Source organism: Rhinolophus hipposideros, assembly GCF_964194185.1.
Source record: "Rhinolophus hipposideros genome assembly, chromosome: 19".
Taxonomy (NCBI): domain Eukaryota; kingdom Metazoa; phylum Chordata; class Mammalia; order Chiroptera; family Rhinolophidae; genus Rhinolophus; species Rhinolophus hipposideros.
In genome coordinates, this window is record NC_138065.1 from 35,998,822 (window position 1) to 36,015,470 (window position 16,649).

At 39.6% G+C, this 16,649-nt stretch overlaps 1 protein-coding gene across 12 annotated transcripts in view; it reads left to right on the top strand.

Moving 5' to 3' along the window:
- The first annotated feature begins 4,197 nt into the window (after positions 1-4,197).
- RCOR3 (REST corepressor 3) overlaps positions 4,198-16,649 on the top strand; it is a 48,918-nt gene continuing 36,466 nt past the window's right edge. For 7 of the 12 annotated variants that reach the window (XR_013991796.1, XR_013991797.1, XR_013991798.1 and 4 more), the window contains exons 1-4: positions 4,209-4,574; positions 4,978-5,034; positions 12,843-12,920; positions 16,012-16,064. Coding sequence is in view for 7 of the 12 variants with exons in the window: in XM_081026799.1 (XP_080882925.1) it covers positions 4,406-4,574; positions 4,978-5,034; positions 12,843-12,920; positions 16,012-16,064 (357 nt within the window). In the remaining 5 variants the exon portion in view is untranslated. Of the gene's footprint in view, positions 4,575-4,977; positions 5,035-12,842; positions 12,921-13,125; positions 13,477-16,011; positions 16,065-16,649 lie in introns of all 12 variants that reach the window. The other 5 variants (XM_081026803.1, XM_081026805.1, XM_081026806.1 and 2 more) reach the window with 4 other exon arrangements.

Here is a 16,649-nt window from a genome sequence, read left to right on the forward strand (position 1 = left end):
GTATATCTGTCCAGTTACCTGGGTCTTCTCTAATTTCTCTCAATAATATAATACTCAGTATAGTGTTCTTAGACCACACACCTTTCATTGAAATTTATTCTTAGGTGGTATGGGCTGGATGGTGTCCCAAAAATGTCAGGCCCTAAACCCTGGAACCTGTAAATGTTACCTTATTTGGAAAAAGGGTCTTTGCAGATGTGATTAAGTTACTATCTTGAAACCTGGAGATAATCCTGGATTATCTAGGTGGGCCCTAAATGCCATCACAGTGTCTTTATGTGATAGAGGAAGAGGGACATTTGATAAATACAGAGAAAGGCAACATGAAGATGGAGGCAGAGACTGGAATGATGGTTGCAGTGGTTTCTAGCCAAGGAATGCCAGCAGACATCCAAAACTGGAAAAGGCAAGGCACAGAGTCTTCCCTAGAACCTCTGGAAGAAGCGCGGCCCTACTGACAACTTGATTTCAAACTTCTGGTCGCCAGAATTTTGATTTTAAATTTTTTAAATTTCTTTTAAGCCACTGAGTTTGTGGTAATCTGTTACAGCAGCCATAAGAAACTAATACACTAGGTATTTGATATTTCTGGTGCATTTATACATGGTATCACTTTTATTTAATTCATTTTCTAATTGTTCAGGGCCAGTATATAAAAATATAATTGATCTTTATATGCTGACTATATCCAGCAACTTGCTAAATTCACTTAAGTTTATAGATTATTATGATTTTATATATCGATTCTCACGGTTTCTCAAAATAACAGATTTATATATTTCTTCCCAATCCTCATACATTTTTCCTTGCCTTTTTGTAATTGCTGGATGTCCAGTACCACAGTGAAGTATATCCTCTTACAGCTTTTGATTTTGGAACTATAAGACTGTATTATCTTTTCCAAATTTAAAATACACATAGTAAAAAGAAAAAGTAAGAAATACAGTATTAAAGCAGCCAAACAAAATAACACATCCTTCTAGTTGACAAATGCAAAGGCCTTTTCTTCAACCCTTCTCATGACGATATCGTTGGACATTGTTTATTAACCCTTTCTTAAAGCTTTCTTCCTCCTTATCCAGATTCTTTACTTCCTTTAACCCCTTACAGACGTTCCCAGTATTTTCTCCTTAGGTCTTGTGAACCCTAAGAAGATACGTACCAAGGACTTCTTGTGCTAACTGGGCTCAAATTTTTAAAAACAGAGCCTAGCAGACATTTCTAAGTGGCCTGTCACATAAACCGCACTTTAGGGAGAAGCTTGCACTGAACTGCGGGTCTCCACTTTGTTCCTGCCATCTGAACCTGCCCTTATAAAGGAGTTCTTGGAATAGTATTTCAACCAATAGGACTGAAGCTTTCCCTGTCCAATTGGAGCTACACAGCTATACACAGGTGGTATGGGCTGGATGGTGTCCCAAAGATGATGCCCCAGCTTTCCCTGTCCAATTGGAGCTACACAGCTATATCCCCATCAGCATCTTCCCCTAAAATCAGAGCAGCTCCATTCTGGGCCAAACTAGAAGGATTTTGAGTCCTCATTTGCGTGAGGACAGACCAATCAGGAACCAGAGACAGGAACCTCTGTATGTCAGCTCCCCTCAAGGCGACAGAATGCACTTTCCCTTTCCACTAAAGACTGTATTTCCCTTACCTGGAGCAGAGCGGAGCAGAGGAGCAAAGCAGTCTAGCCCGAGAGGGGCCTGACCCCAGTGCTGCCTGGCAGCCATGCTGCTTCATAGTTTAGCGGTAACACTATTAAGCTGTTTTATAGCTGTGCTGTTCTCACAGCCATACTGCATGTTTCAACTGAATAAAGTTTCCCTCTTCACTGCACCAATTGGGGATTCCTGTTGGTGTAGAATTGGCACCAACAACCATCAGTTGAGTCTTTTCTCTTTCTATACTGTCCTGTTAACTGTTGGGAAATCAATGTAAGGCCTATTCTTCAGAATCAGGTCAGTTTCAGGTGCTTTCCTTTTCTCCACAAGCAAAATAGAAGCTTGCTTTCCTTTTTAAAATGCCATAACCCAGCCTCCTCCCTGAGGTTCCTCTCCCAAGAGTGAAATACGTTCTTCCTTGCTCTGTACTCTTTGCTGTACTCAAGAAAAGCACGTAATTTCTTTAAGGGTTTTATGAATAATATTATGAAAGTCCCCCGATCTTCACAATGTTTTGGTTCATGATCTATATTCATGAATTGCTTTCTGTAGAAAAGTAGTTGGAAGGTGTTACAAAGTTGTGGTATTAGAAAGCTGGCAGGCCAAGAGGCTTCTTTGTGAATTCACTCAGTTCAGAGTCTGGCCTTTGTATTACAGGACCTGAGATGCTGAATCATGTTCATTAGAGAAGCTTATGTATAAAAACCAAATTATGTGGTATTATAAAACCAATATACATTGCATATATGCTGTAGCTGTTTCCACTGAGTAGTTTCCCTCTTTACTGCACCCCAAATTGGGGATTCCTGTTGGTGTAGAATTGGCACCAGTGAGCCATCAGTTGAGTCTTTTCTCTTTCTATACTGTCCTGTTAACTGTTGGGAAACCAATTCAAGGCCTATTGATACCAATGTATTAATTTACAGTGAAAAATACAACTGTCAGGGAAATGGTTATTCATCTCATTTGGCCAGGATGCTCTCTCCTTGTAGAAAAAGTATATGTGAATTAAAATAATATTCAGAGCTGTATTTGTTTTAAAAAGTAATAGAATAAAAGGTCTGGTGGTACGATTTAAATATTGAATGGAATTACACCAAGCTTTGATAGATGAAATTATCTCTATTACCAGAACCAGACAGCTTTTGTACCTGCTCACGAGATTTTCCCCTTTAGACAGGGACCCTGCCAAATACTGATTCCCCAGGCTTTTTTTGGCTCATGTCCTGATTGAGACATTTCTGCTTTATGTGTGTTATTTCAGTGAACGGTTTGCTGTGGTCAGAGCAGCTTATTGCAGGTTTGCTCCATTCTGCGTTGACCTAAAATGTATGGAAAATACCTCGCTATTGACCCAAAATACTATCCTGCATACAACTGCATACTAGATGCTCACAGCAAGTCCTCGCTTCTGCCTACTCGTGAGAACATTTTAAAAAGAAGAAAACCATACATAGCCCCCCATGCCAGGCAGCCTGGCACACAGCAGACCTCCTCAAATCTGGTGAACGAAAAACTCAGCTCCCCATTCCTTCTGCCTCATGCAATTCAGAGAAGCATTACAGAGCACATCTCCTGCCAGGATGGAAAGCCTGCCAGATTGCAGCTCTGGCCTCACCTCCTGGAGGACTCCGCCCTCTCCATAGGTCTGCTCCACGCCTCCCCGGTCGGCAGAGGCTGGGTAGGCGCCAAGCGGGCAAGGGCACTGTCCTCATTTTATCTCACCACTGACAGCACTCCCTAACGAATGAAACAGCAACACCGAAAAGAAAAAAAAAAAAAAAAAAAAAGTAAGAGGCAAATGGGGGGAAAGGTTTAAAAACAAACAAAACAACCTTTTAGGAAAACACAGCGGCATCGCTCGGGCCTGGAAACTGAACCAGGTACCCTCGGTCTCTTTAGGGAGTCAGGCCCCGGCTCAGATATTTGGAAACCAAAATTGCAGCGTCCGGATAATGATGACCGAGTCTACTTCTGCGGCGGCTGGGCCTGGGCCCCCGAAGGCCGCCCCGCTCGCACGGCCCGACTCCACCGCCAGCCGGGACGAGACAGCAGCACGAGGCCGGCGGGGAAGCCCTGTGGCCGGGCAGCCCGCCGCCGCCAACCCGAAGAGGCCCGCGCTCCCACCGGGCCCGCAGGCCCCACCACCCCCTCGGAGAAAGGGGGGCGGCGCTCCGGCCTCGGGCGCCTCGGGGCGCGCCGGCCTGGCCCCCGCGGCCGCGTTCCTTCCGCTCCGAGAGGGCAAAGAGTCCCGCGGCCCCGGGCCTCCGCCCGCGCTCCACAGCGCCCCCTGGGAAGGACGCCCGCGCGGCGGCCGCGCCTCGGCGGCGAGCTCGCTGGTGCTCGGTGGGGGGGGGCCCGCCTGCCGGCCATCGGCGCTCCCCTGCCCCCCGCACCCTGCGCCCTCCCCCCAGCGGCCGGAACCTCCCTGCGGGGCGGAGTGATACCGGCGGCGGAGGAGAGCGCGGCTCGGCCGAGCCCGGCGTCCGGCACTGCGCGGGGCGGGCGGCGGGCGGCGGGAGGAGGGGAGGGAGGCGGGGCCGGGGCGGGTTGTTGTGAGGCGGCTGCGCTGCTGCCGGACCGGGGCGGTGATGGCGGCTCCATATTAACACCCTCCTCCTCCTCCTCTGCCGCCGTCTCCTCCTCCTCCTCCTTTCCCTCCCGCCCGCACTCGTAAGCCATCTCCCCCTTCACCCTGAACGCCTACCTCTTGCCCTCACCTTTCCCCCCTCCCCTCTTCTACCATGCCCGGCATGATGGAGAAAGGGCCGGAGTTACTGGGCAAGAACCGATCGGCCAACGGCAGCGCCAAGAACCCGGCAGGCGGCGGTGGCAGCGGCGCCTCGTCCACCAACGGCGGGCTGCACTTCTCCGAGCCCGAGAGCGGCTGCAGCAGCGACGACGAGCACGGTGGTAGCCTCCAACTCCTCCCCGCCAGCCCGCCTGCCCCCCTCCCTCCTCCCCTCCCCCAGCCCCCTCCCCTCGCCGCGCTCCCGCCCTCCCTCCCCTCGGAGCCCGGGCGCTGCGGTAGCCGCGAACTCCCGGTGCAGTGCAGCAGCACCCCCGCGACCCCCGTCCCTCCGCCCTCGCCCGATCCTCCGCCCTCGCCCCCCCCCGCTCCCCGCCCCCATCCGCTGCCATCTCTTGGAGTGCCCTGAGTTAATATCTTCCCAGCCACCCGTCGCTCCTTTCCTCTTTCTAGCAATTTTTATATTTTATTAAGTGTCTCTTTTTCTTTTTTCTTTCATTTCTTTTTTGTTTCCTTTTTCTTTTTTTTCTTTCTTTCTTTTTTTTTTTTTTTGACATTGCTTTGCAGATGTTGGGATGAGAGTCGGAGCTGAATACCAAGCCCGGATCCCTGAATTTGATCCAGGTAGATATATTTGCTTAGGCAAAAATTCTGTTTCCCCTTTTCTGGGATTGGTTTAGGGTGGAAAGGGTAGAGGGCGGGCGGGGTAGGGGTCCGGGTGTGCGTTTGGGAGGGGATGCGGGGCTCGGATGGGCAGGCATCTCTGGCGGGGAGGCTGTCAGGCTTGGCAGGGCTGTGACACAGGGCGTGTGGGCAGATGTGTGCATTGCAAGGTTAACATGGTTCCTTTGGAGGCCACTTGCCTGCTGGTGGCATCGCCCTTCTGCCCCCTGGGCCCGGGGCGAGGTCGGGGAGAGCAGAGGGAGACGGCCCTCGGCGAATTGGAGGTCCGCGGCCGGGGGAGGAGCGGCTGCGGGGCCGCGGGCTGAAGGAGAGGCTGTGCGGGCTGTGTGTGTGTGGAAGACCCATGCCAATGTCAGTTGCCACTCCACCGGCCCCCAGGAGCGGAGGGCCGCGCTCTGGCAGGGCGGCGGATGCCCGGACTGCTGTCACCGGCCGAAGCCCGGGGCGAGCCCTGCCCGACCCGCGCGCACCCGGGATTTTCTTTTTTCTTTCTTTTTGGCTAGGTGGTGTGGCTTTGCTCACGACAGCTCAGCGGAGTCTGGGAGCCAGGGAGAGAAAGGGATGGGGGAAGGGTGGGGAGAAGCCAGAGGCACACCTCGCTCTCGAGCCAGCCCTGGGAAGTCAGACCACAGGACAGTGGCGGCAGCTGCCAAGGAGACATTTTCTCCCCGAGCAGCCAGGTTCCAGTGTCCTCTGCCAACCCAGCTTGCGGGCTCCCTGTCTACTTTTCTCCAAACAGGCTCCCTGGCGGTCACGGGATTTCAGCCTGGACGGGGATTGGGCGAGAGTTCCGCATATGGAGGCGCCCTTGCTGGAGCCTCTCGGAGTGGAGCGTGTTTCCTTCTCCCCACCCCACCCAGACCCTCTTCAGTTCAGGCTTTGGACAGACTTGGAAGGGGCTGGGTTTTTCCTTCTTACTTGGTCAGTTTTTTGCCCATTGCTCGCTCATAATAACGTTGCCTCTGTATTGGGATTCTTGAATTCTGTATTAGATATTAATAAGGCTTGCTTGTATTTTTCTTGGCGGAGGGGAAAAGCATGTTTATTTGAGTATAGACTATGGATGGGTATTTTCATTCCTCTCCTGCCCATTACAGCAGTGCAAAATGATATTCACCGACCATTTAAAGAGTTTTAGGTAGCAGCAATTCCTATTCCAAGGGAGAGGATAAAATAATGAGTGTTAAAAGGATTGTTAGTGCAGGCTATTTTTCAGTAGGTAAAAACAACCGTACAAAAGTGCTAACGATCTAATTGCATTCTAAGTGACATGGTGGTTAATACATAATATATTTTACTTAAAAGACGTCAGTGTGTGTACTGGTGGGCTTCAAATAATTGAAAATGTTTTGTGAAACTAATTTTCTCTGATGTACTTAGTAGGTGAATGGCACTTTCACACATTATTGTGCCACCTCAGGTTTTAGGTTGACATTTGGAAAGAACTTGCTTTGGCTTAAGATAGATTGAATTCAGTTCCCAGCTCTTTTATCTTTGTGCTCTGACCAAGTCACTAGCCTTCCCTGACCCTCGATTTCTTAGCTGTAAAATGGAAATAAAAAATATTTCATAAAATTCTTGCCAGGATTACATGACTGCACAGTTATTCAGTAAAGATTGAATTTCATAATTAAGAATGATTCCACATACATTTATACGTTTCTCATTTGGGTCTTTCATTGGGACTCTGCTTTTGGGGAATTGATAAACTTATTTCCAAATTAGAACTCAGCAGCCAGAATTATTTCAGAGGTTAATAAACATAACCTACCTTCCCCTCCACCCCCCACTCCGTTAGTTAGGTTTATGTTTCATAGGCAACTATACCCAGGTTGATTAAGGGTCCTGTGTTTAACAGCCAGACTTCATGCTGGGACAGATTTACACACCATGTCCTGATCACTATAAAGCATTTTTTGTTTCATGATAAATACTGGAACAAATTTCAGAATTGAAAAATAATTCATTAAAAGTGCAGAATACTTCTTAGGTGGTTTCGCATCGCCACTATTTGGATTATCCAATTTCCTTGATCATAGTTTGCTTATTTTGAAACTAAATAGAATATTTGTGTGAAAAAAGTTACTGAAATATTACTATTTTTTAAAGTTATATTTTCAATTTACTTACTCAGACTGATTGATATTCTTTATTAGGATAAGGATAAATGTCACATTCTTTAAATTCACTTATTAATTTTCTCCTTAATCTTTTGTAGAAGAATACTGAACTTAAGGACCAAAACCAGTTACCAGTTAAATTTAGGTCATTTGGCTCTTAAACACAAGACCCCTAACCAACCTGTGTAGTTAGTTGTCTTTAGCTGTTACAGGCAAATCTTGTCAAACAGATGTAGATTATCAATTATTAGACACTTTTTACAAGGAAGTATTGAGCCTCTATGCAATTCAAGATAGTACCACTGTTTTATTTTATTCTAAATGTTACACTGTTGTATGAAGTTTTTACTTCCCATCAATTCAATATAATTGAGACTTTAAGCATATTTCTTTGGAAAAGATAAAAGAAAAAAGATATTAATTAATGGTAGAAATTGAGATATGGTCAGCTCTTCTCTCTCCTTTTCTTTTACATACTATTTTCTTTAGCCTCATAAACCACTCAGTCTGTCTTCATAGAGCTTGTTCACCCATAGCCATCCAAGTTGTTTGGAAGAAAAATTCCTTAGGTGCCAGGATTACCATGATCAGAATGTAGGACAATTAAAGGGAATTTGTGTGTGTGTGTGTGTGTGTGTGTGTGGAGGGTATTTTTATTGGAGGAGATGATGATGATAGATGTTGAACACAATAAATTGTTAAACTGACTTTTAGGAAATATGAGAAAAATTGAGATTTAAATTAGAATTGCCCAACTTAATTGCCAAATTCAGTTTATATTATTAACGAGCCATTGCTAAGAATGCCTTATAAAAATTTACTAAGTGAATTTCTGATTATTTTTTTAGGTTTCTTTGTGTTTTTTTTTTTTATTCTTTACTGGCTCTTCACAACTTTTATTTAGTGCCTACTGTCTATACTTATGTCATGAGGAGCAGTTTTGTGTGGTTATTAAGTATCTCACTTCTTATCATATGCCTTTTAGCTAAGATGGCATAGTGACCTTGGGTGAACTAACTGACATGTCCAGGCCTTAGTTTCCTCATTTGTAAAAGGGGGATAATGTTTAACTATATCATAAGATTAAGTGAAAATTAATATATATTAAGAAGTGTTCTTCAAAACAATTTGCTTGCATACACACCCCTAAAAGAATTTTGAAAAAAGATTCTCACATGTTTTCAAGTTGACTTCTGTTATTTGCCACTGAGTTTAAATAGTTGAGAAATGTAATCTCCAGTGTATTGAAAATATTAACACTTTGAAATAAAGTGTTAATAAAGCTGTTTATCCTTATTTTGAATGCATCCAATTAAATATAAATACTAGAGTAATATGGTGGTACCTATTTTATAAAATACATAAACAAGCTCCTAACAGTGTGAAGGTTTACATTGTTCCTTTTTGTCTTTGAAGTCATTTCCATGCATTTTCCCCACAGACTTTTATATATTTTTGTGTTTGAAAGTGCTTTATTGATCACCTATCCAGTTTCTCCACCACCATAATATGTATTCTTGTGAACATTAGGTTCTAAATGTTAAATCTCTTCTGGCTTGAGTTATTACAATTAATGTATAATTGATTAAAATTCTAACAGTCCTGGTTCCTTGAGTAAAGGAGGGCTTTGCTGATAGCCTTTGGCACTATAGAAGTTTTAGTATTTGGGGCAGAATGCTTTTAAAAGATTTGGGATGGGTGAGAAATCTTCCTTTTTATTTCAGTGAGAAGGGTATTTAGGAAGAAAAAGGTCAGAAGTAGAAGGAGCAGATAGCTTAGACTGAACATGAGTTCTTAGGCAGATGTACTTGGGAAAGAACATAGGGAAATTCAAGGGCTGAAAATTGATTCCCATCAAACTTATTCATGCTTATGTACCCCTTGGAAAGTCTCTGTTTATCCCAGTGTGAAGCTGGTGAGTTAAGTATATAATTCAGAGCCTAGTTTATAAATGATAGAATTTTAAAAAATATTTGGAGTATCTTAATATTCTTTAGGTTCTTTATATAGAATATTTGTTCCATGATTTCTATCAATGTCCTTATTTTAAATGTCTTAAAGGAAATCTGAAAAAAAATAAACTTTATGTACATATTTTGAAATTTGCTGGTATAGAAACCTTAACCTTATCAAAATTACACAGTCATCCCTTGGTATTCACGGAGGATTGGTTCCAGGACCCCTTATGTTACTAAAATCTGCAGATGTTCATATAAAATACAGTATTTGCCTATAACCTACGCACATCCTCCTGTATACTTTAAATCATCTCTAGATTACTTATAATATCTAATACAATACAATGTAAATGCTGTGTAAATAGTTACATTGTTTAGGGAATGATGATGAGGGAAAAAAAAAACCTGTACGTGTTTAGTATATACACAACCATCGTAGGCCTAACTACATGCTACATGTCCCCAACAACATAACAATTATTTTTGGGGGTGTTTTCTGTCCCTCGGTTGGTTGAATCTATAGATGTGGAACCTGTGGATACAGAGGGCTGACTGTACTTTTGTTTTATAGTTGTTGGTTTTCCCTAATTGGTTTCATAAATGTACTTTACCAACTGCATGCAGTTAAGGAGATATACAAGATTTCAAAGGAATTAAACTTAAATATTTCATTTGATACTTCTGAAAAGTGTTCAATAATTTTATTTTCAGAACTATCATGCTACTATTAAAATTGTAGTAGCTTGCTATCTAGGTTTTAGTTTGTTGTTTTTTAATCCATTCAGAAGATAGGATACTTCTAAGGCGGGGTTATTTTGTTTGTGACTGAAGTGTGATTTTCAGTATTGCTTCTGAATATCATACAGTTTCGAGGTATAATCTTAAATATTGTAGCAGATGAAAGCAAAATAAACATTGGGTTCATGTCCTTTAAATATCTTCATGTATTTCTACTTTTATGATGGAAAGGGTGAAACTTTATTGGATGCAAAGCATCCTGGAGGGTAAATTGTTTTTAATAATACAAGTTACTTTCTCCTATTCTTTTATCGAAGAGGAATCAGGTCTGAGTTGTCAGAAAAATGAAAAGGTCATTTTAGCTATTCAATCTCATTTTCAAAGTGTTTTGAGAAGGGACATCAGCCGTTTGTGTTTGTACCCCATGAGGTTTTATTCATTTACATTTTTATTTGATAATGTGAGAAGCCCTTTCAGAATAAAGAAAGAAGAGAATTTAAGAAAAAACTGGTTTTCAATAAGCGTATACTAGTAATAATAAGTCTTATATAATGTTTACCATATGCCAGCCACTTTATATAGATTTATTCATTTAATTTTTTAACAACTCTGAAGTAGGTACTCTCATCATCCCTGTTTTTAAAGATGAGTTAAATTAAGGCACAGATTAAGTAAATTAAGTAAGTAGCAGAGCTGGGATTCAAACTTGGGGTCTGGCTCTATAATGGTTGTACTCTTAACCATTATACAAAAATATCTCTCGTTTCCTATGAACATCAGTCATCTCTTGGACCTAGCTGACACATATATGATTGAAAATGGTCCAGTTCAAGGGTTAGGGAAAGAACGTTGTGAAGTGCCTGATTAGGCATACTCTGCTACTAGACATGGTTACTCTTTCTACACACATACCCATACACCCATTATTAGAAGAGCTGTTAGTCCCCACAGCTTGGATGCCAGTTTCTGCCAGACCAAGTCCTTAATTACAGTGGTAGGAATTCTTCATGGGGGAAAAATACAAAAGAATAGTTTATATTTGGTTAAGAGATACTTAATGAAGATTTTTTTTTAATGAAGATTTTAATTCAGATCTTCTATAATACAAGAATCAGATGCAAGAAAATATGTTTAAATATTAAGCATGATATACTATTAAGACATGAGACTTATCAGGACACTTTGTTGCATTTTATATTCTATTAAGTAGGATTTACATTATCTTATTGTCACAATCCATTGCGAAAAAAAGTCAGTGCCATGTTAAAGGATTGCGGTTTAGTATGCTCACTAGAAATAGCAATAGATTTTATTATGAAGGCTTCTGACCAATTTAGATAGGATATCTGTATTATTTCCATTGAATAGTTTGGCTACTGTACGTTTACATTTTTATTTTATGTGGTTAAAATCAAATGCATATTTTAATATTGAAGTTTTTAAATGACAGATTAAATTTATTTTCATTGAATATAAATTTTAGATACTATACTTCTAACTTGCATTTTTTTCAATTCTCAGTTCCTGTTTCTGTCTTTTATTAAAGATACTGCTGACAAAATGTAGTAGGTTTTACCTTTAGATTTATTTCATAATTGTGGTTTTTCTAATACTTTGATAGTGTTGTCTCATTTCTCTTTTCTTCCTCCTTAATTTTTCCTTATAGTGAAATGCATACGTATAATTTTAAAAACAACTTAGCTTCATATTTCACTAACAGTGTATCATTCTCTAAAATTTGTTGATTTGAATAGATAGTAGTGATACATTATTTGAATAGATAGTAGTGACACATGATGATTCTCCAAAAATAAAAAAACTGTGGAATGCTGTTAAATTATTGCTTGATAGATAAACCTCTCTAGATTGAGATTATAGTAGTAGTTCCTTTCACCCTGGAAATGAATGTTCTGTATTCCAAATATCTTACAACCTTATAAATGATTATAGTATAACCTCAGAATTCTGTTAATGTTTTATGTGAATTATTTTGGAATTCTGGCCATTAGTTGGTGGTAGCTATCAACACTTGATAAAAGTCATTTATGACATTCATAGACAGGTCTTAAAATAGGTGGCAACAAATGAAACATTTGTTGATAGTTTTAATTAACTTGAATGCACCTAAGAATTAGGGAGGAACCAGAAAAAGGCCACTGAGTAATGAAAAGACAGACCCCAAGGGCATGTACTTGGCTCTAGGATACCTGTGTCAAGCTTTCATTCATTCTGTCTATTCTTAATTTACATGCAGTTTCAGTAGAGCTTATTTTTTCTGGCTTTTTAGATTAAAACAGATTAGAAATAAATTAAAAAGAGCAATATGCTTCTGGACTAGATGTAGACTCTTCCATTAAGAAGTAGCATTTTACATTTTTTTGACTATTTTCCTCTTATACAGAGTACATACTTTTATAAATATAAAATAAAAGAAATTAAGTCTAAAAAGGAATAGCTGACAGCCTTTTAGCAAGGAATAAGATAAAATAAAAACCATGAAAAGCAGATACAAGTATGTAAAAATTACAGTACTTTAGGCCTATTTAAATATGGGGCAAAACAATTAACTTACCACCTGTGGTATTCTCTATGGTTTTAAAAGAGATTTTAATGACTCCGAAGTAATGTATAGGAGGTTAAGTCAGCGTTATTACCTGTAAAGAAGCAGGGATGTGTAATGTACTTAAGGAAATCTTTCTTTTTTAATTTAAAGGGGGTAAGCTTCAGTGTTTATGAAATTACCTTTATTTTCATAAATGGGACATTTACTATGTTTACTGTAAATCTGTTTTACTTCTCTTTGTTTTCCTGTACTTTGTGGTTCTTTGTCTTCTTTTGCAGGTACTGTACTAAAATAGAAATAATTTTGTTTACACTTACTTTGAATGGAAATTAAACTCTGAAATATTCAAAGTAATTAATTTTTCCCCAGGTGCTACAAAGTACACAGATAAAGACAATGGAGGAATGCTTGTGTGGTCTCCATATCACAGTATCCCAGATGCCAAATGTAAGTTTTCTGAAATTGAATGTTTATGTCAATAGGGATCTATCAACCAATTCAAAATGCAATTTATATTTGTGTTTGGGTCTCTTAGATTCACATAAGAAAAACCAGTTTGTCTTTGTTTTCTTTTGTTTTCTGATGGAGGTTGTTACATTAGAATGTTTTTCCTTTTGAAAGACAGTGGGTTGATCATTCCAATTTGTGTCAGGCCCAGGAAGACTGAGAAATCCTAGGATCTGATGGCATTGCTGCTTAAATCCTCAAGCAGGGGAGGGAGTTACTATGTAGACATCTGCACAGGCTTTTCCTCAGTGTATGGAGCTGTAAAGAAATGCCTTCAAACTTCAAAGAGCCCACTATCATTACCATTTTAAAGAGGAAAGGGGAAAGAACTGACTTCAGCAGCCATCAATCAGGTCATCTTTGTGCTCTCCATTTCTGGACGGAGACCTTCTGGATCAATGACCATGCACTTCTTGAATCATGGTGTGGCTTTAGACTTCAATGTGATGTAGCGGACCTGATCCTTTGCGGCACATCAGATATAGGAAACATGCAGGTAACAAAACTAAGATCCCCACCCCTCCATTTAGTTATCATTGAATTTACTAAAACAACCAAACAAGAAAACCACTTAACAGCTATTCTAGCAGCTGTAAAATAAGCTTGTCTTTTAAAAATATTAACTAAATTTTATAAGTGTCCCATGATGGTTTATTTAGTTTATGAAAAGTAATGATCATGTGCATAGTAAGTTTGATCATTCTTATTGGTGCAATAAGAGAACTAAAAATTGAAAACTGAATATTATTCTGCATATTTAATAATTCTTATTGAAGAGCTTTAAAATACCAGCGAAAGGTCTAGCTGGTAATCTAGGAATTAAATGCTCTGGAGACATTCTTAAATGGAAAACATGAAATTGTACATTTGGCCTGGGACTGTATACTGAGAAACCCAAAAGAGACTATTGGGTTTCTTTGGTTAAATCCTCATTACAGGCAAGGGTTTTCATTCACAAACTGAGTATCAGGGTGTCATTGGCTTTTGCTGTTTTATACACTTGTGTGTTTCTTAGTAAAGTGGGAAACAAAATTCAGAAAGCCAGTATTTCCTGGTAGTACGATGACCATGTGGAATATCCAACTGAACATCTAGGGTTGTACATTGGAATCACTTCCGGGAACTTAAAAAAAAAAACAAAAAACACTGCTGTTGTTTGATCTCTATCTCAAACCAATTCGGTCAGAATTTTCAGAGGTGGAGCCTGGACTTACTTTTTTAAAGCTCCCCACTGATTCTAATGGGTAGTCAGGGTTGAGAACCACAGGCTGATTGGTGTTTAGCCTTCTATTTATAGGACGATAAGACATTTTGTTAAAGTTAATCAGCATATATTTAGACCTGTCATGTGTTTTAAGTTCTATGGTTTCTAAATAACCTATAATATTTGGATTTTTTTATGCCAAAAGCTTACAGTCTTAGGGAGATATAATAACATCGATAAAAAATAGATGTTATTCTAATAGCATTAATGTTATAATAGCATATGTATACATTAAACTGTACTGTACTAGTAATAATAACAAATTCTTATAAAGTACTTTAAAATGTACCAAGTGCTATTCTAAGCACTTTACATATATTAGCTCATTTAATCCTAGGAGGAAGGTACTTTTTATCACCATTTGGAGTGAGGAAACTAAGGTAGAAAAGGTCAAGTTAATTGCCAGAAGTTAAAAAACAAGGGAAAAGGCTGAGAATGTAGCTCAGATAGACTAGCTATTCTAGGATCAGTATTCTGAACCACTGCTTTTGAAAAATGAGCTTAAAGAATTAATTAATATACACGCACACATGTGTGTCTGTATATATATGTATAAAGGATCAAGGAGTGACTATGGATTTCATTTAAAACTGAATCCTGCTGAATGTAAAATGGCAGACTTCTCAGTAATGAGACCTTAAAATAGCCAGTGTATTATCATTGAAGCTGTGCTTATCTAAGTAATTCTATTGGCTTGATTACGTATGGAGGATGAATGAACATGGAATATTCACACACCTTTTGTATAGTGAGCAGAAAAGCCGAAGAAAATTTTAGAGATACTGCAGCGTATTTAAAATGTTCTATTATGTATAGCTGGCAAAACTATCGCAAAACTAGGGTTTCCGGGCTGGAATTCCTGCCCATTCTTGTGAATTTTTTTTTTTGCTTTCCCGTTCCCGAATCCCGAGAAAAGTTGGTCAGGAAATCAGGAAAATCGGCTCTTTGAACCCAGTAATACTCACAATGGGAAATAAACATACTACTCAGAGTGTATCTCTTAGACATTGTCCCTATTTATTGCTAGGGTTTCTAGATGGGGAATTGCAGCCCATTCTCGGGAATTTTTTTTTTTGCTTTTCTGTTCCTGAATCCCAAGAGAAGTGGCCGGGAAATCGGGAAAATCGGCTCCTTGAACCCAGGTGGTTGATAGTATCGGCCGTCACTTTGTGGAAACAATTTATCGTGGAGAACAGAGAATAGTTTGTATATTGGGATTCGGGAACAGGGAAGCGAAAAAAATTCCTGAGAACGGGCGGGAATTCCCACTCAGAAACCCTAAGCAAAACCATCCTTTATACAGCTATCAGAAATGGGAAGGTAAAAGCTTTGGGCCAATTCATTTAGAGATGGGGTCTTAACTAGCTAAGTGTCTCATCATGAGATGGGGTCTTAAATAGCTAAGTGTCTTCAAAGAAAAACTGCAACAAAAAAATCAAGAAATTAATATTTTACACTATAATTAGGCTCTATTTGCTACCACAGATCTTTTTTGTATACAAAAATAATTACAGTAATGTCATTGAATTTGATAAGTGTATGCTATAAGGTCATAGAGATAAGTCATACTAAGGAAAATTTTAAACCAGGTGTACTTTTGATCCTGTTTATACAAGTAAAAGTCTTTGTTGTAATATTTGTGCAAAACATCTTTGACTATTTTTTACCCCTGGAATATAAAATTTTAAATTCTGCTTTGTTTAAAAAAAAGTAAACCTGAGCAAATGAAATGAATGAGAATAATTATGTAACATTGTTTCATTACAGTGGATGAATATATTGCAATTGCAAAGGAGAAACATGGCTACAATGTGGAACAGGTACGTAGAGAAACATTTTAATATTGAGGCTTGCCTCAGTATTTACCAAATCCAAAGAAATATCATGATAGTTTGTATCCTAAGGAAGTACATAAGTTCAACCGACTTTCTAGGTACCAAAAAAGTCCTAGCAAAGATGGACTTTCAGCATTAAGGATTTTGCTTTTATAAATATTCGTCTTAAGGGGTTGAACATTTTTCTCTCAATACCTCTGTTTCTTGTTCTACTTTGAGTTTTAAAAGTATCTGAAAGCCATCAGGATTATTCTGGCAAATGCTTGCCAAAAAGGGAAAATGTTTTTGAGTACAGGAAAATTCTCTGACTTTTTAATCTAAAAGGCATAAAAGTTAAACTTTGTATTTAAAGAAATATTTAAGACTTTTAAATTATGAATGAAATAACTTACAATGGGCTTTTAAAAAATTAGATAACTTGAAAAAGAAAATACATATGGCATGTGGTTTATTATCTATAGTCATGAAGGGGATGGAGAACGTGGAAAAATGAAAATGAAATAGGGAGTCTTAAGTCTCATATCAACTAAGTATTAGGTCAAATTTTATCAGAATTAATAGTAAAATAAG